We start from the raw sequence: 21,041 nt of genomic DNA, 5'->3' as shown, positions 1-21,041 counted from the left end.
TCAGTCAGAACTCTTTTTTTTTAAACTTTATTTTAGTTATTTATTTTTGGCTGTGTTGGGTCTTCATTGCTGCACATGGGCTTTCTCTAGTTGCAGTGAGCAGGGGCTACTCTTAGTTGCGGTGAGCAGCTTCTTACTGTGGTGGCTTCTTTTGTTGTGGAGCACGGGCTGTAGGCGCACGGGCTTCAGTAATTGCAGTACGCAGGCTCAGTAGTTGTGGCTCACGGGCTTAGCTGCTCCGCGGCATGTGGGATCTCCCCAGACCAGGGATTGAACCTGTGTCCCCTGCATTGGCAGGCAGATTCTCAACCACTGCGCCACCAGGGAAGCCCCTATCTCCTTAAATTTTGCCTCTGTTCCATTCTCTCTCTTCTTGTGCTGCTGAACTTTTATTAGATATTAGATTTTCTCACTTTATCCTCCATCTAAACTTCTATTCCATATTTCCATCTTTTCATCTTTCACACCTGCATTACGGATACTATCTTCTAATCTATGGTCTACACTTTCTTCAGCTGTGTCTACTTTATTACACCCAACAGCACATTCAGTATCCAAACCTGTGTGTTAGAAGCCACCTAAAGTCATCAATAATGCAAACTTATGAATACCTGACGGGAAAGAAAAAGCTTAGGAAACAAAGAGATTTGGATAAATTTTCAAATAAATCCCTCCTATCTTTGCTACTCTCTCTCAACTATTCAGGAACTGAAAAAAACTGGGAGATCTAGTTATTTTGGTATTTACTTCATTTCTTTCTCTCACACTAGATTTGAAGTTTCTTCAGAGGGGGAATGAGTCTTTTTATCTATTTCTGTATCCTTAGTCTTCAAATAATACCCTCAAGAAAGTGAAAAGACAACCCACAGAACTGGAGAAAATATTTGCAAATCATATGTCTGATAAAAGACTTGTACCTGGTATATATTAAAAATCCTTACAAGTCAACCATAAAGACACATAGCACAATTTAAAAATGGGCAAAAAATCTGAATAGATACTTCTTCAAAGAAGACACACAAATGGTCAATAATCATGTGAAAAGATGTTCAGCATCATTAGCCATTATAGAAATGCAAATCAAAACCACAATTAGATACACCACTCCCACCAACTAGCATGGCCATAATCAAAAAGACAGATAATACAAAGTGTTGGCTGAGATGCAGAAAAATTAAAACCCTCATACACTGCTGGTATCACCCAGCAATTCCATTCTAAGTATAAACCCAAGAGAAATTAACATATATGTCCACACAAAAACGTGTAAGTTAATGTTCAAAGTTGCATTATTCAAGATAGACAAAAAGTGAAAACAACCCAATGTCCTTCAACTGATGAACAAACTGTAGAATATCCATACAGTGGACTATTATGTGGCAATAAAAAGGAGTGAAGTACTGATACATGCCATAACAAGGATGAACCTTGAAAACATTATGCTAAGTGAAAGAAACCAGTCACAAAAGACCCATGTCTGTTTGTAGAGTTTCTGATGATGGCCATTCTGACCGGTGTGAGGTGATAGGTCATTGCAGTTTTGATTTCAGAATAGGCAAATCTTTAGAGTCAGAAAGTAAATCAATGGTTGCCTAGGGTGGCCGGGGGAAGTGGGGAATGAATACTACTGGGTACAGTTTCTTTTGGGGGTGATGAAATGTTTCATAATTGGTTCTGGTGACAACTCTGAATATACTAAAAGCTGCCGGATTGCACACTGTAAATGGGTGAATTACACCTCGACAAAGCTGTTAACAAAAGTGCAGCGACTCCCTGCCCCGCCCCAGAGCCCGCACGCTTAGCCGGTTCTTCTCATTTCCCTTACTACATGTTTCTCAATAGTATTCTCATGCTGCTATTTCTTACCGATTTTCAATTGACTTCCAAAAACGGAACTAAGGAACAGGATGCAGTTTTAAATTGGCAACTGAGTGTGGACCTTGTTGAGAAGGTGCACAGAAGCTACCTGGGGGAAGAGTGTTCTAGAGAGAGGGAGGAGCCAGTGCGAAACCCCAAGGCAGGAGCACGCTTGGTGTATTCAGAAACCAGTACAGGAGTTGGTGTGGTCAGGATGGAACTGGTAAGAAGGGGGAGGGTAGGAGACAAAGTCAGAAAGGGAGAGGGTCCATATTGCGTAAGGCTGCAAGTCCGCTGCAGGGGCTTCGGCTTTTATCCTGAGCAGCACAAATGGACTTATATTTTAAAAGAATCACTCTGGCTGTTGGGCTGAGACACGCTGAAGGAGTCTGCGCGTGGACGGAGAAAGGTCAATTCAGAGCAGCAGCTCCCTGTCGGGGCATTCTGCCCAGGGGACACTTGGCACTATCTGGAGATATTTTCGGCTGCGACAACTAGGGGGAGGGGGTGCTAGTGGCACCTTGCGGGTAGAGGTCAGGGATGCTGCCAGTCATTCTAAAATGCACACGACATGCCTCACAGCAAAGAATTATCTAGCCCAAAACATCAGCAGTGCCATGGCTGAGAAGACCGGCTTTAGAGGCTCCTGCAATAATCCAGACAAGAGATAACAGCTGCTCAGACCATGCTGGTTACCGTGCAGGTGACATGGAGCAGTCAGGGTCTTAATATATTTTAAAGGTAGAACCAACAAAATTTCCTAGTGGAAAAAGTTCTTTGGCTGGAACAGCTGGAAGGATGAAGTTGACATCAACTGAAATGGGGAAGATGGTGAAGAAAACAGGCTGTGGGCTACGGGTGTCAAACAGTTTGCAGGGTGCAGGTGGGGGAGGTACAGAACTGGAGTCTGGACCTGCTAGGTGCCAGGAGTCGACGGCACCCTGAATGCAGACACTGAGCAGGGCGTTCAGGAGCGAGGGTGAAGGAGTAGAGGGCAGTGTGGCAGTGGTCACCACACATCGCCCCGTGAGACCAGAGGGCGTAAGAAGAGAGCCAGGGCCAAGGAGAGATGAGAGAGGGCCAAGGCCGGAACTGCGGGACCCCGGACATTGTCAGGCTGGGATAAGGGAAAGGCAACAGAGAAATGTAAACCGAATAAAAGCTTTACCTTATCATTCTCAAACTCGTAATGGGGAAAAAAGTGTTTGCTTATGACTAAGGTTAATTCAATGAGAATACCCCTAAAACATAAACAGAAATAACTATTTGTGAGAGCTACAATCAATTAACTTTCAGATATAGGATGCTTACAGTAAAAAAGAGTTGATAAAAGTATCTTAGATCGAGATTATGTCTTCTATAAGCCTAATGGATAAAAAGCAAAGTTTCCTTACCTGCTGTTTCCTGCCCATGGCAAGTGTTCAGTTCGGCCAGAAGCTGGTTAAAATCATCTTGATGAGCAATCCAGCTGTCCTGAAAATACCAAAAACTCAATTAGAGACAAGCCTGTAGTCTACCTAAGCTGCGATAAGATATATATTGGAATCAGGGAAATCTGGTAGTTAATGTGAATTTTTAAATGTTTCACCAAAATATTATTTTATAAATTTGAATGAAAAAGAAATAGTATAATTTGAAATGTAATTTATCTATATCATTATTAAAAATGAGGATCTTGGAAGCTTACGCCCTGATTTCAAATGTAGATGACTTATCAAGTCAACTTATAGTCAAATAAACAACAGACAACCTGTGTGCAAAATGTTAAAATAAAGCAAAATAAAATATTTTTTTTCTCACTATGGGAAAATTATGTAGGTCAAAGGAAAAAAGCAGTGACAGATTTGAGGGCTCTCTTCTTTGCTCATTTGAGCTGAAAATATTTTGCCCAATTCTGCTTGCTTGCATCCACCCCAATTTCAGAAAACAGCAGTGGGGACGGGAGGAAGAAGGACTCCAGCTTCCCTGAATCAATCAGCACCCATTTATAAGGGGCTCAGTTAATAAGCTCATCGTAACAAAGACGACCTAGCTTTAAAAGAGAATGAACATCTCCAAAACAATATCAACCGGTGGGGAGCAGGGTTTCGATTCGGGAACTTGCCTCATGCATACTTTTTAAAGAATGCTTAAGGTTAAGGTATATTGAATAGGTTTACCGGGCAATGCTTCTCCTAAAAAGTTAAGTATATCTGTATATCCACCTCTTCAAAACTACCTTCAAAATCAACCTTACATAAACTCTTTTTTTTTAAATTGTCCAAGGTGTGTTTATTAATTGATGAAAATAGACGATATTGCTAAACATTCCATCTAGTAAGTGTGTGACATTCCAAACATTCTGAAGTACTGGTCTTGGATCTTGTCCTCAGAAATAGAACATTCCCCTGCGCCTTTTTTCAAGTGTATCGAGATATAGTTGACATAGTTTTAGGTGTACAACATGATGATTTGACAACATGTGTATGTTAAACTCTTCCTTTAGTGGTTTAAGATTTTAGCTGTTAGCCCAAACAATTTTAGCTGCTCCAGTCCACTACTCTGAGCTATTGAACTAAGCAATGTAACCCAGTTTACCTAAAGTAATTCCCCAGATTTCCTACCAGATTCTGTTGGCTGCGGAAATGTAAGAACAAAGCTTTCAGTTTAGATCCTTTCTACAGTGAGCAATGGTACTGAAAACGAAAGGCAGGGTAAGCCATGAACTTTTAATTACAGGGTCATATTTTCAAAGTGTCAGTGTTTTAAGGGGAAATGTGAATAAATTCAAGTGCTATACACCAACAGTCAGAAACAGACAACGGGACAGGAAAAGAATACCACTTTCTTTCAGTATTTCCAAAATGAAACGCCACCAATTTTAACAATATAAGCTAATATTACAACGCAGGTAAAGATGAAAATTCCTCTCTGTCCTGAAATGAATATTTCTTTAAAAAGAACACTTTTTGCAAAGTTCAGCAATAAAGCTTCTTTGGATCTCTTATGCATAAGCAAGTAAAGAATCCCATAGGGCAATGAGGCAAAACGATGACACGTTACAGATGCCCAGCAGCTTAGTTACGGGCTCCTTAGTTATCGAAAACATGTATGATACACGCTTGAACAGCTTAAAACTGATCAATCAATTTGACTGGATTAAATTTTTTACACTGACAAAAATATCAATTAAGCAAGGAAAACCCCCAGCAGACGCTGTTGCTCACTTCATTATTGATCGTAGCTCCTAGTCCCAGGTGGTTATTTTTAACTTGAACTTTAATATGATCTGTGGCTCCTTGCTCCTGAGCCCCTAAACCCTGTGGGGATTAAACACAAAGAGAGTTAGCATTTTTATCAGGTGTAAAAATACCTCTCTTCCTTCATCAACTGTTTGATTAATCACTAAACATCTAGGAGGCATTATCCTTGTCCTCAAAGAGGACACAGTCTAATGGATTCTTACAAGATTCTGTAGTATCAAGGATGCACTTACAATAATGAATGCCAATCCTGCAACCTATGACCCACTTCAAGGACCATGGAAACACTAGGGAGAACATCCTTTCTCTGATGCTCAAAAGCAGAGTGCTCCTGCCAAACTAACAGAAGCCCCTCAGAGGCATTAAAGTCTATGGTGCTTTCCATTAAATAATTTTACAAAACAACACTGAGGAAGGGGACTCCAAGTCCCCCGCATCATTAACACTCATTTGTAAGGAGTCCCAGAGCGCCTGGTGTACTAAATGGCACCCAAGGTGGCTCCAGCACAGTGGATGGAGAAAAAATAAGGTGATATAAAGGGGCCAGACCTTAAGGACCTTGGAAGTTACGGGGAGAATTTGGATATTATTTTTTAAAACAATGGGAAACCACCGAACTTTTAAGCAAAGGAATGACATGATCTAATTTCTGTATTTTAAAAGCTCATTAAGGCTGCTGTATGGCAAATGGCCCAGAGGAGGAAAAGAAGGGAGTCAGGGAGGCAGCTGAGAGGCTGCTGCGTTGATCAGGGCAAGCAATGGCGGTGGTTGGTCCAGGACGGGGCCCCGGATAGAGAGGAATAATGACTGGGGATTCGGGAAGTGAGAGAGGTCAAGGAATCAAGCACGACTCCCAGGTTTCTGGTTTGAGTAAGTTGATAGGGTGCTATTTGCAAAAATGGGGAAAACTTGAGAAGAAAAAGCTTTGTGGGGGGCGGGGGGGAATCAAGAGTTTTATAATAAAAATGATCTACTTGAGATGAGGACAGAGAAGGGACTAGGGCTGAACCCCAAGGAATTCCAAAGCTCAAAAGTCTAGAGGAGGAAGAGCCAGCAACAAAAATTTAGCAGTGGCTGGTAAGGTAGAACGAAAAACCGGAAGAGAGGGCAGTATTGTGGAAGGCAACACAGTGGTATTTCAAGGTATTTCAAGTCAATTATGTCCAATGCTGCTAAGGGATAAAGTAATGTGAGAACAAAAAAGGATCCATTGGATTTAGCAAGATCTTTAAAGACCTTGACAAGAACCATTTAAGTGCAGAGATATCAGCAGAAGTCCTACATGAGTCAGGAATAAAGGGAATGTGAGAAAAAGGAGAAAATGTATAGTCTAGCTTTAAGGGTGAACAAAATCTTACTCTAAGCAACATAAAACTCTGATGGTTAAGTATGATTCCAAACGCAACTAATTAAAAGGCACCATTTATGAAAATCACAGCAGGTTAAACAATAAACAAAGACAGCTGACGTTTATGTTCAGTTCTAACTGTATCATCACAAGGTCATTATAATTTAATTATTTCTCCAAAATCACTTATTGATGCAAAATAAATTTCTCCCAGTCTCCTAAGGAAGATGTATTCTCCTGATCTGAAATCTCTCTGCATGGCTCCAATTTCTTTGCTCTTCCCCAAGATACCTTTCCTTTAGACCACCCCATCTTCTCTAGCATCCTCTGGCCAAACTTGGAGTCATCATTACTCCACGCAGTGTTTCTTGGATCCACAGCCCACTTCTGCTTCCGCCGACCTGTAAACGACAAATTATCTCATTAGCAACTTATCTTTCAAACCTGGAGAATACCTCACAAGTACCCACATACCTAAAGCATACACACGATACTTGCATAAATACAACAAACATTATGTTTTATTAGATACAGATATCAGATTTGGCATCCAATGGATAGTATCAGCTTGGATCATTTATCCTGGTTTCCCCAATAACTGTATATTCTGAACATACAAACTGACCTTATAAGATTAAAATAAAAATATTCCCCCAAATGTGACAAATCGAAACACATGAGGTACCATCAGCTGGGCCTTCCAATTCAGCAACTGGCAGCAACCTAAGGCACCTGTGACACCAGTGTCACCATCACCAGCAGCAGTCACCACAGACATACGTTAAGTGCCAAATGCCATCCATATATTCTCAGGTTCAATTTTCACAGTAACCCAATGAGGAGAGATCTGCACTTTTCAGATGAGAAAATCTGAGGCCTACAGAAAGAATGTTCCTAATGCCCCCAAGCAAAAAACAGAGTCTTTATACAAACCAAGGTCCTACCAACTCCAAAGCTTATATTTTTAATTCACAGCATACGAGTCATGATCTTGGGGAGAGTCACCCTCCGCGCAACCTACAGATACGAATCATCCCTTCTCACAGAAACGCCCTAAAGCCATATGACCCCTTCTCTGGGGGTCATCATCCATGTATTCTTATTAAAATATTATTCAAGACATATTCAAGCTTACAGAAACTGCAGCATAAAATCTTAATGCAATGAAATCCATTAACTATCGTGTTGTCATTTGATTAGAAAATGTAATAACTGCAAGTGTCAAAAACTGGTCTTGAAAAGAGTCTATGAAAAAAAGTAGTATCTTGATAAAATATGGGTCTAAGACTCTGAATTAAATAAGGACTGAAAAGTGAGAGTGATAAATGAAATTCTCTTACGTTTATATAAGGGAGATTTCTTACCTTACATAAGGGAGAACCAATAAAATAATATTTGATAACTAGAGAAATGCAGGATAAAAAATGTTTTTGAGAAACAAACTACTAGATTTTAAAAACGGGATAAATGTGGAGAAGATGAAAGAAAACAAAATATAGTCCATATGGCAAGAGAAAACAAAGGAAATTAGCATACTTACTGAAGTGAAAATGTTCACTAAGATTAATTAGGGGAAAAAAGTAGGTTATAAAACTGTACCTACAGAATTATCCCAATTTTATAAACTATCAGAGAAAATAACTGCTAGGTAGTGAAATGGTAGACTGGGACTTTTCTATGCTTCTATTTTCTCATTTCTAAAATAAGAACACCAGTCCCAAATATCTAATCATAAGGGATGCCACAGACATTAATTTAGTAAATTGTTTTAAAAAACACAAAATATTATATACTATTGTCAGAGATTTGAAAATTTGGAGTCATGGTGGGAAGAGAACGGAAAACATTCTCATGAAATTATGCAGCTTGAGTTGCTGATGTCCACAGATGGCACTTCACATCTGTATATCATTTCATACTTTGAACTATTTTCACGTTCACCATCTCATTGATTTAAGCCAACCTAGTAATGAACATAATCAAAGAAGTTTTTAATACCCCCAGAGAAACTGATCAGGGAAAGAAACATAAATGAATAGCAGAGCCAGGTCTAATGTTCCCAAGTGCACGCTGAACTAAGCATACATCAAAGAATATTAAAACCACAAGAAATCTTAGCCACACTGGTTATACAGATGAAAAAATAGAGCCCACAGGGTCACACTCTAAAACATACTCCTTTCTGTAAGTCCCTGTTTAAAAAGAAATCCGCTGACCCTGGTGACAAGAACGTAAAGATATAGCGATAACTAGATCAATTTTGTCACTTTCTACCTCAATGACCTTGGGGTGAATTATTTTCCTCTGAACCTCAATTTCTGCCCCTGTAAAATGTGAATGGTGCCTTACCCACGCCGTTTTGTGTTCCCATTCCTCCACCCCCTTAGAGGATGCCGACAGCATTTATTTCATGGAATCCCTGTGTAGCGTCTGTTGGGTCTGTTAAATTTTAGCAGTTGTTTCTGCTCCTCGCTCACCAGACACTTTCAAAGATACCGGCCGGCTTTTCAGGGCCAAGGCACGACTGCCATCTGCTGGCCGGCAGCCTTAGCTACAGGTATCGTTCAGAAGTTAAACAGCCTCTCCAGAGGGAGGGAATTAACGAACTTCACAAAGTGATGGTAAATGTCAAAGGCAAACTGAGGCAGGTTGGGGCGTTGAGGCCAACATTCCTTCCATAGTAAGAGTGTTAGTAATTCCAACTACCAAAGTCAAAACCGCCACTGTCTTACTTATAATCACTCATTAACCCCGCCTCTCCTAAAAAAACGCTAACTTCTTGTGTTTGATGCTTCTAACCCCTTTGCTTTTCTTTTTCTTGATTCAATACACTTTCAAGAACCGGATTTCACTGCCTGAAGAGATTCTGCTGGCCCAACCGCCTCTTTTTAACCAGAGGAAGCTGAGGCCCGGAGAAGTGAAAGAGCCAGTCCGGGTTCCCACAACCGGTGTCCGGACCCCCATTCGAACCCATCACTCGCGTGCTCAGGTCTGAACGTGAGACCAAGCGTCCCAAGTGGGCACTCGCAGTCTCTCACCAGCAGACCGCAGCTAACTTTCGGGGAAGGCTGGGCTGGGAAATCTCCGCGGCAGCCAGGACGAGCCGAGCAGGGCGTCCGGGACCCAGTCCCCCCGCATCCCCCGGCCCACCGTGCGCCGGCGACCGGTGCCCACCGCCACTCGGTCCGGCCGCCGCGTCACCCGGAACCTTCACCCTCGCGCCCGGTCGGGCCTCCGAGCCCAACACTCACGCTCAGCCAGCATCGACATGTCGCCGAGTCTGTGACACCTTGGGCCTCGGGACCTGAGCGACGGTGGATACCGCTCGGCGGTCTCGCGGAGAAGCTAGAACCACGAGCCTCTCAAGCCCGGCAAATTGCAGCGGCGAGGGCGCGCGCTGCTGACGTCAGTGAGGCGCGACTCGCTCCTGGACCGCGCGGCGGCGAGTGGGCGGGGCGCGGGAAGCCTGGGACTGCGTTTGGGTGGATGCTGGGTAGACTAGCGGTTTCCAAGGTTTGTTCCAACTCCAGCGTTCCGTGTGTCTATGAAATATCTATAAGGATCATCCACTAAAAAGAGCTGTTATTAAGTTTGGAGTGGTTTTTTTAAATTACAGAATCTTGATATTTTAAAATTGTTAGCTGGGAGTAGATATTGCACTTTTAGAAATAAGGTGATTCAGTGTAAGACATTCCATCTTATTCTTCAGTCTCATGGCAGACCCGCATAGAGCAGGACTTCTTAAACTTTAATGTTTGGGTGAATCACCTGGGGATCTTGTTAAAAATGCAGTTTCTGGTTCAGCAGGTCTGGGATGGGGCCAGAGATTCTGCATTTCTAACAAGCTTCCAAGGACGTGGATGATGATGGGCTTACTTTGTGTAGCAGGCCATTAAGTAACCAAAGGTATGAGTGAACTCAGGGTTAAAATATACTCTTTTCTTTTTTCCTGTTCAAGAAAAGTGCTTTATGAAGAACACTTTATAAAGTGATGGTGATAAACGCTTTCAAAATATTTCAAAGAACTGAACCAAGAAGGTATTTAGGTAAGTCATCTATACTATTCCCCTGCCTTCAGGCAAGTAAAGACCAATATCAGGGACCGATGATTTCTCAGTAGTTGTGGCGCACGGGCTTAGTTGCTCCGCGGCACGTGGGATCTTCCCGGACCAGGGCTCGAACCCGTGTCCCGTGCACTGGCAGGCGGATTCTTAACCACTGGGCCACTGGGGAAGCCCTCCTTCTTTTCTATAGCTCTGGTAAGTCTCATGTCCATCCCTCCCATCCCCACACCGTTCACATGCGTACAATTGTAAAAGCTAGCTACACATTCTGTACAGTCACAGAAAGAAATTCTTAATGTGTTGCATTACATCTTTATATTCTATTCCAGATATATCACTAACATTTTATCTATAAAAGAAATAAAGCTGAATCTTGCCAGTTTAATTTAGCTCATTCCTAAAGAGGCACCAGTGTGACACAATGCAGGGCTGGGGTGGGGTGGGGGAGGGGAGGGGAGCAGTCAGAGAACATGACAGAGCCTAAATTCTGCTACCGGCTTGGGGTGAGTCCTTGGGCAAGTCATTTCACCTCTTTTGATATCACTGTTTCAATCTATGAAAAAAAAGGATGATCTCAGATTATTTCCAAATCTAAAAGACTTTCAGAGAATTACTTTAATCCAATCCGGCTGCTGTTACCCAGAGAGTGGAAGGCTCATCTCTCCCTGGAGGATTTCTCCTGCGGTCCTCACCGAATCTTCCTCAGGCCCCACAAGGAACACAAGTTGAGAAGCACCTACCCACCCTGAGATCCAGTACCCTAGAAATGGATGCTTGATGTCTTGCTGAGATTTATTTACCCATCCTGGGGGAGGGGGCGGGGAGTGTCTGGTTTTGCCAGGTTGTTCCCCCTGCAATCCGCTTTAAACTCCACCCCATTTCTGTTGCTTATGCCTCTGAGTAGGGGAATGTGTCGCTGATACTGTTTCTCTTAAGTCAACAAGCCAGTGAATGCCAACTCAGGACTCTCATCCTCCGGGCCTCCCGAGTAGTTTATCTTGTCCTCTCTTGCAGTCTTTGTCTGTTGTCAAAGCTCAAATAGGAAGACAAACCCTAGCCAACTGCTTTGTGCAGGGAAGACTCTCTCTTGACCCTAGTCCAGGAACACCTCCCGGCTCCCCGGCAGCAGTTCTGGCCTGCAATTCCTCCTCTGTTGATCCTCCCTATCAAAATGTTATGACTTCAGGGCTTCCCTAGTGGCGCAGTGGTTGAGGGTCCGCCTGCCGATGCAGGGGACACGGGTTCGTGCCCTGGTCCGGGAAGATCCCACATGCCGCGGAGCGGCTGGGCCTGTGAGCCATGGCCTCTGAGCCTGCGCGTCCATAGCCTGTGCTCTGTAGCGGGAGAGGCCCACGTACCGAAGGAAAAAAAAAATGTTATGACTTTAAGCTTTAGCCTCCACAAAATCTGTAAAGCTCAACAATGGAACATCGTGTCCAGAGATCAACTCACCTAATGACATCAAAGGGAAAAAAATCTGATTTCCTGACTGCCTTATGATTTTTTACTTTATTGTCTTAGGTTAGCCTTCTCTAGTTTTGGAGCAAGGTGGTGACACTTCAGTCTCTTTGTCTTGAGGTTGTTTTAGGACTGTAGGTGGTAGTGGGGAGGGTGATGGGAGATGGGGGCCCGGAGATGCCTGCAAAGGGAATGCGAAGACACAGGGTTGGAGTTGGATGATGAAGGAGGATGGGCTGACTCGGTCACCACGTGAGAGGGTTTCCAGACCTGAGCTGCTGGCCGAGGACCCCTGTCCTGAGGGTGGGAAAGCATCATATCAGGCAGGGACTGCACCGTGGCAGTGATGATGGACACCCTGGGATCCCCTAGGAGGTTCCCTGAGCCTCACTGTGGCTCTCCCTGACCCCTCTGGCATCTTCCTTCCGGCTTCTGCTGCTCTCTGGGTAAGCAGTGCACAGCCCAGGGAGCTATGTCCACATAGTCTGTCCCCCCCACCATGATTTTCCTTGGTGCAGTAATTAGCAGAATGGGCTTCAAAGTTACAGAGTTCCGATCTGGCTCTGACACCTGCAAGTTATGTCTGCTCTCTGATTCCTCATCTGCTATCCCATGGGGTTGCTGGGAGGATTAGGTAGAAAACACATGAGGACACCTTGTGGGCTACAGCACTATAATACGGTAGGCAGCCATGGCTGTTTACCCTGAGAATTACGGGCAGGTCTTGGGTCGAATCTGCCCCATCCTTATTCTTCATGTTCCTCTCTCATCTCCTACCGAGCACCAGTTGTTGACCTTGGGCAGCTCACTAAATGTCCTGTGCATCATTTCCCATATCTACCTGATAAGGATAATGCCGGTACCTGCCTCGAAGGGTTGTGATGCTGATTAAATGAAGTGATTTAATGAATGTCTTAAACGAAGCTCTGAAGTACTGGAGGACAGTGTCTGGCATGGAGAAGGGACTCGAGAAATGGCTCTGTCTGTATTTGAGTGCATACCAAGGCCACCATCTTACTTTAAGGAAATCTCTGTAAGTGTTTTAGGGTCATCTTTTACTTACACAGAGTTCATTCACATTTGATCTCTTTCAAAAAACTTTGTTATGAGAGATACCATTAAGTAAATAATACCATTCGCAAAGCTGTAGGAGCCCCATTTTTTAAAATTCCACTTTAAAAAAATAAAAAGTATATATAATAGTCTACATATACATACATATACAGTTAGCATATGCATGGAAAAACTGGGGGAGACTATATTCCGAACTCTTAATACTGGCATCTTCAGGGGAGTGGGGAAAGGAATTACAGAAGACTTTTCATTTTCTGCAATACATATTTGTATATCATCAGAACTTTTAAATCATAATAACACGTTTCTTCTTTATTATATCAGAATAGTTTAAATATATATATCCTATGTATTAATATGCATGCTCCCTATAGAAGTGTTGTCTGGTGGAGCAGACATAAATATCTTGCCTGGAAATTTAATCCCATCTTATCCACTCAATCCAAGACACACTAGAAACCTGTCACGGGCACAGGTGACAATAATCTGTCAACATTTTGGAAACCACTGGACACTTTTAGCATGTTCCTGAGGCAGAGACAAACGAAGAAGGAACCGTTGGGAATGATGTCCAGCGGTACAGCAGCAGACCCTGTGGACCTGTGGGCTCTGCCACGAGTCCATGTTACTTCAGACTCCCCTCAACCTTGATTCTCTGTGGCTTTCCAGCTCCTATTTCCGAATTTCTCCCTTTGGGGGATCTTTGACCTCCAGGCTCCCACTTCTTGATCCTGGCTCGACTTCCTTTGGTTTTCTGGTCCCTGATTCCTTGAGGACCTCTCCTGCCCCAGGTGCTCAGACACCACGACCACCTGTCTGGCTCCATTCGGGCAGCCCTGCCTGGCATTGGCCTGTGACACAACTCTGTGGAAATTTCTAGATATCTGAGAGGGAAGCTTCAAATGCGAAGACATCAATCATATGGCTTTGCAACTCTCTTCTGATTAAAATGACATCTGCAGTATTTGCAGGCAGGCCAGCCATCTATGGTCTTGGTCTCTGTAGATTCATCCAAGTTGTCACATGTGTAAACAGTCTGTACCTTCTTTATGAGCAGCATTCCCAGGTATGGATGTATCACTGTTCCATCATCCACCTGTTGTAGGATATCTGGGCTGTTTCCAGTTCTGGACTATTATTACAAACATTCCCGTGTGTGAACATAAATACCCATTGCCTTGCAATAAATGCACAAGAGTACAATTGCGAGTCATCGGGTAATTCATGTTTAAATTTGTAAGAAACTGACAAAACTTTTTTTTGTTTTTTTGGCCACGCAGCCACGTGGCTTGCAGAATCTTAGTTCCCCGACCGGGGACCAGGGATTGAACCCGGGGCCACGGCCATGAAAGTGCTGAGTCCTAACCACTGGACACCGGGGAATTCCCAGAAACTGACAGAATGTTTTCCAGAGTTGCTGCCCCATTTCACTTTCCCATCCACGGTGTATGAGTGATCTGGTTTCTCTGCAGCCTCTCCAGCATTTGGTGTTGTCACTATTTTCGTTGTATAGTGATATCGTGTGCAAGGAAGGCACTCCCAGTCCTGGGCTGAGCGCTCCCTTCCTGTGGCACTCAAGGTCTTCATGGGACCACAAGTCAAATGCATGGACTGAAATCTGGGGACAGAGGCGATCAGACCAGGCCCAGACCACACAGGAAGCTAAAGAAGGAGCTGGAAGGAAGAAAGCGAGGCGGAAAAGCTGAGGGACGGGGCAGGGCACAGAAGAAGTGAGTCTAACCGGCCTCAGCAGCACTTGCTCGGGGGCCTGGGGCTGATGGGTGGTGTGTTGGGAGTAGAGTGTCGTGTGTGTGTGTGTGTGTGTGTGTGTGTGTGTGTGTGTGTGTGTGTGTGTGTGTGTGTGTGTGGTCAGCAAGCAGGAACTTGACAGTGGTTCACCCAGTTAGCCCCTCACCCAACTCCAACTGCTAGGGACCAAGACAGCCGAACTTGTCTTTACGAGTAACACAGAAAAGAGGGCCCAGAATCACAGATCCCCAAGTGCAAATCCATACGGCACAGGGGGAGACCCTGACATCCTAGACTCATATTCTCCATGTAGCTGAAAAGGGTCTTCGATATTGCCTTTGATGAAACCATTTAGCAAAACAGGTAAACACAATTTTAGGGAGGATTTTTGTCCCCTACATGGCCCCGTAACCTAACTTTTGATCACCAGCCTGCATTCGGACTCCAAGAGCCAGTAGCCTGGGGTCTGGGGTTTTTCCTACCTGGAGGGGGGGGTGGTATCAGCGTATCAGGAGGCGGCCAGGGCCTGAAGGGCCCGCCCATTGACCTCCCCCCTCCCCCTGTAAGGTCTCTTCCTCTCCTGGGGGTTGCCAGCTGCTTCTGAGAAGCCTTTGGTCCGGTCAGAGGCCACCTCAGCTTACACTGCTGCCAGTAAGCACCCAGAGTTTTCCACTCCACAGTCATCTGTCCCTCCCCCTCCACGAACAAAGGAAAAGGCACACGTACACACATGTTATTAAAATGAACTGTTTATATATCTCAGTTGAGTCAATACATTATAATGTATTAAAATGGAAAGGTACAAAATTGAAATAAATACTTTCTGATTCATGTATAAATCTTTTTTTTTTTTTGTCAAGATGACTTTTATCGTCAGTACATGTCACAAGAAAACATTTAAAATGACACTGAAACAATCATTTAAATCATGGTGCATGGAGGAAAAAGGTAAAGAAAACAACTTTTGGCTTGTTTTGGCATGAGACCTTGATACAATTTGGGTTCCCCAAAACCATGTGAAGGGTGATAAAATAGAAATGCTCAAAACCGACTTAAAAAAATAAACAGGCTTTACAAAAACCCTCTTTTTGATGAACCCGGCCACTTCTCTACATGGTCTGCACTTAACAGTAGATACATTCAGTATTGTCCACGGGAAGACAGCAACTGCCTTTCGTTTTAAAGAGCTTGGTGGAGAGGCTGAAGGCGTATGCTGAGGTGAAGGTGGGTAGGATGTACAGGAGGAGAACAGAAAGTCAGGACGGTCTTCAGGAACGCCTCTGAGAATGGGGGTGCGGAGGGTCTCTGGAGCAAGTGTTGGCGCTGAGAGCATGAGTCCAGACCTGAAGCAAAGCAAGTGGGCAGGGTGGAAACAGTGGCTGCTGTGGGGCAGGGTGGTCTCCCCACCTGAGCAGTTCTGGGTTTGCCCTCAGCCTGGGAACGTTCCTGTCTCAGCAAGAGGCTAACCCAGCGCTCTGGGGACAGGGCTGGGACTCTTTTCAGGCACAGCATCATGGGGGAGACGGGGACAGGTGTGGGGCTTCAATGAATGCCACGGAAGGGGCTTCCTCCTCTGGTTCCCGTCTTAGGTGGCTGTTAAGGCAATAAGGACTTCAGCAAACTAGAAGTTAAGGGCAGCTAAATTCAGCCAGATTGAAGGCAAACAAAAGGTGAGAAAGAGTCCCTTTCTCCTCAGCTACCTTCCCGCCCCAAGCACAGGAGGTCTCAGCTCACAAAGCTCTGAATCTATAGTATGCGGTAGCAGAGGGCTTGCCCTTTGGAAGGCTCCATGGAAAAGAAGGCTCATCCCTGGCTTTGGGCAATTTGACCCAAGTTTCCTTTCTCCAGACTCTCTTTCCTGAGGTCCTCTCAGGAGGGCAAGCTATGGTCACCCAGCTGTTGAGTGAAAAGTAGAAGCACCAAGGTTCACGCAGAGTTAGGGCAAGTCCTTGGCCACAGACCATCTGGCCCATCCCAGTGGCCTTGAACACTGTGTGTCCTGGAAAGCAAGGCCTGATGTTCGAATGCCCCAGTGAGACCTATGCTCAGCTGGAGAAAAGGACTAGCCCTTCAGGGTTCAGAAATGTTCCCCCTACATCAGATGGAATGACGGCTACGAAGCCCGTGGGAATGTGAGGTCCTGGGAAGGTTTGTGAGCTCATGTCTGGGTCCTCAGGGGAGTGAAAGAAGCTCCTTTGACCTGAATCCACTCACAGGGAAACGTACAGAAGACTGAACAGAACAGATGGAAGAATCTTTTCCTTTGCCCTTGTTCTGGAGTGAAGGAAATAGACCTTGACATGCTACGGGAAGGATAAACCTTAACAGTTGCCTCCATTCTGGGCAGGCTGCTGGCAAAATGCAGGGTAATTTGACTGCTGAGGCCTAGAATTGAAGAACTGACTCTCAGGCAGTTGCTAAAAGGTACAGCTACTCACTCCAGCGAATGTGAGGTCAGTAAACAAGGCGATATCCCCTCTATCCTGTAGCACTAGGTTACAGCCTAACGCCAGAGCTCTCCGTGAGATGCCTGGGGCCCGAGGATGTAGTGACTTGGACACAGTGGCAGCTGGGATCTGATTACTCAGCACCCCCTCAGAAGGGGGCATTCATGGGGACCCGATGTGCAGAACGAGAAATGCCGTCTGGGGGCCAGTGCCCTGCCTGACTTTTCTCTTGTGGAAGCCGTATGATTTGGGTCCTAAGCAAAATGGGTAACATTTCTTCCAGGAATCCAAGGATTATAATAACAAATCTATAATAAAGTCAATGTGATCATCGAGCTGTGAGGGTACAGATGAAACAAGACTGGTCAGGAGTTGATCATTGTTGAAGCCCATTGGGAGTTCTGTGGGACTTCACTGTACAATTCTGTTTTCATTTGTGTTTAAGTATGTTTTGAAATTATCCACAATACAAAACAAGGCCCCTTGGACGTTCTCTAACTTAATCCCTCATTTTCCAGACAGAACCCAGTGGTTAAGTACCCAAAATCACATGGGGAGTTCATGCAGTACCGGTACTAGAACCCAGCGTTCTTTCTGCAGGGATTAAGATACATGGGCTGGATTGACATACTTAAATCAATGTCAGGTTCTTGAGCTCTGCTCTTACCACGCTGAGAAGCAGGGTTTTTTTTTGTTCTTTTAAATCCTGCCAATTAGCCCTAAGAACATAATAATAATGGTAAGCACCCTTCTCCCATAAAGCCACAGTGGCACTTTCTGTGAAGGCTCTCTTTGGTCCCAGCATTTCAAAGGGAAACACTGTCCCCTAAGGTTTCCTGGGACAAAGCAGTCACTGTAGCTGCTTCTCAAGGGAACCACCACCAGGAAGGGCACTGAATGTCCTTCCTGAGCTCCTGGCAGTTTTCTCTGGAGCCTGACTGAGGGCCCTTAAGGGCTGGTATGGCAGCCATTGAAGGGAATAAATCCCTTTAAAAATCTTCAACCCAGGTTACTCGATCTCTTTAGAGAAAGAGCTCCGTAATCTAATTGGAATCAAAGACATTAATCCATTTAATAAGAAAAAGACTTTTAAGAACTGGAGGCTTTGGAAAGGGAGACAGGAGACAGGGCTCTTCTCACAGTGATGACACGGGTAGGGAACCAAGGGGCCTCGGTAGCAAGTTGTAGACTTTAGTTTGAAAATTAAAAATGTTCTAGATACATCCTTGTAAGCTTATGAGGACACACCTCAAAGGGTGTATTCCCAAAGGAAATCAGGCCATAAAAGCCAGGCAGTCCCAAGTTCCCAACAGGGAGAAGGTGAGGTCAGAAGACCTGCACCAATTTTAGAAGAATAACACCCAGGAAAGTTCCGGGTCCATCATTCTGCACAAGGAAACCACGCTTTGGGTTCTGGTGGCTCAGCTGAGATGAAAGTTAGCAGAGAGAGGTGAGATTGAAAAAAAAAAAACCAAAAAACAGAAGGAATTTATAGTAAGAATTATGAACATGAGCCTGGATTTTAAATGTGTGGGCTTCCCGAAACAGCTAAAAGAAACTGTGGAATGTTCTCGTAGAGCGATGACATGCCTTGGGCATGGAAGATGTCCAGGAAAGTTGTAATGGCTGAAGGAGAGATGGTGTGCCTGGGTGGATGGACAGACCCCTCCGACTATTTAGAAAAATCTGTTCTGGCAAGAGACTTAGTAAGTTATAGATTTCAATTCTGCTATTTCTTACTCTCATTGTTCTTCCTTGTCCCTCAAAATATAGGTTAAATAAGATATCAGCTCATTTCTTATTCAATACCCTAAGCTTCTTAACTTGGTTTACAGGGAGCTGGGTTTGGAGAGGGCGTGTGTCTATGTGTGTGTTCACATTGCCCACAGTAACTGAGAAAAGAGATGCATTTCTTCCCCAGAAACTTATATAAAACATGACAGTTTGGGAAATATCTGAATTTCACAAATTAAAAGAAGGTCTCTGAGCTACCGCTTATAAGTCAGGAGAGGGACAAATGAGCATCACCGTGGGGATCTGATGTAAATTTCTAACTGTGTTCCTTTGGGAAAATTACTTCCTCTCTCTGGACTAGAGTTTCCTCATCTTGCCACTATGCGGTCAACCTTGACTCTGAGGGAGTGTAGCAAGTGCTACTCAACCTAATGAAAATGTCAATATATCCTGAAAGATGTCCATGGCGATGGTCAGTAATGGGCTCGGTGCTCACGATCACGTACGTCCCAACAAGATGAAGTGCCCATGACAAGCGACTGAGCTCTGAGGTCTCCACTCGGAAGAGTGAAAACAGCAGTAAGCGCTTGTTTCCACCTGGTTGCCTGTCAGGACTGATGTTTCACTGCAAAGCCAAGAAGCCTGAAGACCTCAGAGAACTGGCTGTGTCTCTAGATCTGAGGTGGAAGGAAAGGCCCATTTGGAGACAGTTGAATTTTTCTGCCAAAAGACCAACGTCTGCAAAACCACAAATGCTGGAAATACAGGTGCTTCTAATACCAACTGTGCATGTTGTTTCCTAGCAGTCAGGGTAGGGAGAGTCTATCAGTTTTTGGTGGGAAAAAATAGAGCAGCAATCTCCTTGTGTGCTCGGGGAAAAGCAAGCCTGTGATTTTGACTCGATTAGAGAAAAGATAGGATTTCAGGGGACAGAAAGTCAATTCCATTCACCAGAGATATTGCCTACCAATCCCACCTCCTTCCAAGCTGGGCAGGAGCCACCTCACAGAAGAGAAAACTTCGGAAGCCAGGGTAGTGCCAAACCAGGGTGGCTCATGCCTTTTAAGACACGTCTTTCCCCTGAATAGGCCTAGATGTCCTGAGGAGGAGAGAGGATGCTACCAGCATGGTCTCCAGACACACGGCAGTCACATCTCTTAGGTAAAGACCACTCTTGCTCTAAGTGCACTGAAGATTCAGGAAACTGTAGTTGCCTCCCCTCGTCCCACCCCAAACACTGCCCTTCCTCATCTTACATCTGGGGAAACTGAGGCACAGCAAGGCCAAACAGTTTTTCTGCAGCTCTCGTACTGATCTAGTGACACACCTGGCAGGAGAACCCAGGGCCCCTCTCTCTCTGCCTCTCTCATTCTCTCTCTCTCTCTCTCTCTCTTTTGACATCTTCCATTGCCTTTCTGCTTCATTCGCATTTAAAGTCTGTCTACCTGTCTATTTATCTATAATATATGTTCTCTTATGTATAAAATATAAATAATTTGCAGATTTCTGCTTAACTCCCTGTCCTTTTCTCTTCCTTTACATAACTTGGTTTGGAAACAAAAATAGATGTTCCATGGCGAGGGAAAACCACAGTACTGCTCAGAGGAACAGACCTCTGGAAGGAGAGATGACAGTCTTTGTCTGTTGGGCTGGGGGTGCTTCAGATCTGGACTGTACAGCAAATTAAATGGAACACAACTCATCAGAAATCAGCAATGGAGACATCTGTGCCAGACGACGTGAACTTCCACCACCTGGTTTTAAGGAACAGTAAATACAACAGAGATAGATAGATACACTATGCTGAATCTCGAGTCATAAAACAAGTTGTAAATAGAATTATGCTAAATTAAAGACGGACATCATAGGGAATAGTCTGGTCAACAACCAATCACCGTTAGAATCAAAAAAGTAAACCGGCCTTTTCACTGAGTACCTCCACGACATTTCTCAATGCACTAAGTACATTTTAACCATGCAAAAATACACAGACATCTTAACTAGGTTGTTTTTTTTTTTTGTAAAAAAATCAAACACCAACAATATGCATTTTTTTTGTTAATTATAT

At 44.3% G+C, this 21,041-nt stretch overlaps 1 protein-coding gene across 2 annotated transcripts in view; it reads right to left on the bottom strand.

Annotated features, from left to right (window-relative positions):
• The window catches only part of PINX1 (PIN2 (TERF1) interacting telomerase inhibitor 1), an 84,113-nt gene extending 74,261 nt beyond the window's left edge, over positions 1-9,852 (bottom strand). For both annotated transcript variants that reach the window (XR_003003487.1, XM_024746939.1), the window contains exons 1-4: positions 9,699-9,852; positions 6,739-6,848; positions 5,064-5,156; positions 3,252-3,330 (exon numbers count right to left, since the gene is read on the bottom strand). Coding sequence is in view for 1 of the 2 variants with exons in the window: in XM_024746939.1 (XP_024602707.1) it covers positions 3,252-3,330; positions 5,064-5,156; positions 6,739-6,848; positions 9,699-9,717 (301 nt within the window). In the remaining variant the exon portion in view is untranslated. The remainder of the gene's footprint in view (positions 1-3,251; positions 3,331-5,063; positions 5,157-6,738; positions 6,849-9,698) is intronic.
• Positions 9,853-21,041: the final 11,189 nt, after the last annotated feature.

Source organism: Neophocaena asiaeorientalis, unplaced genomic scaffold (genome assembly GCF_003031525.2).
Source record: "Neophocaena asiaeorientalis asiaeorientalis breed wild unplaced genomic scaffold, Neophocaena_asiaeorientalis_V1.1 scaffold633, whole genome shotgun sequence".
NCBI classification, from domain to species: Eukaryota; Metazoa; Chordata; class Mammalia; order Artiodactyla; family Phocoenidae; genus Neophocaena; species Neophocaena asiaeorientalis.
The sequence above is the reverse complement of the archived record's forward strand: the minus strand, read 5'-3'. Positions and strand labels throughout refer to the sequence as shown.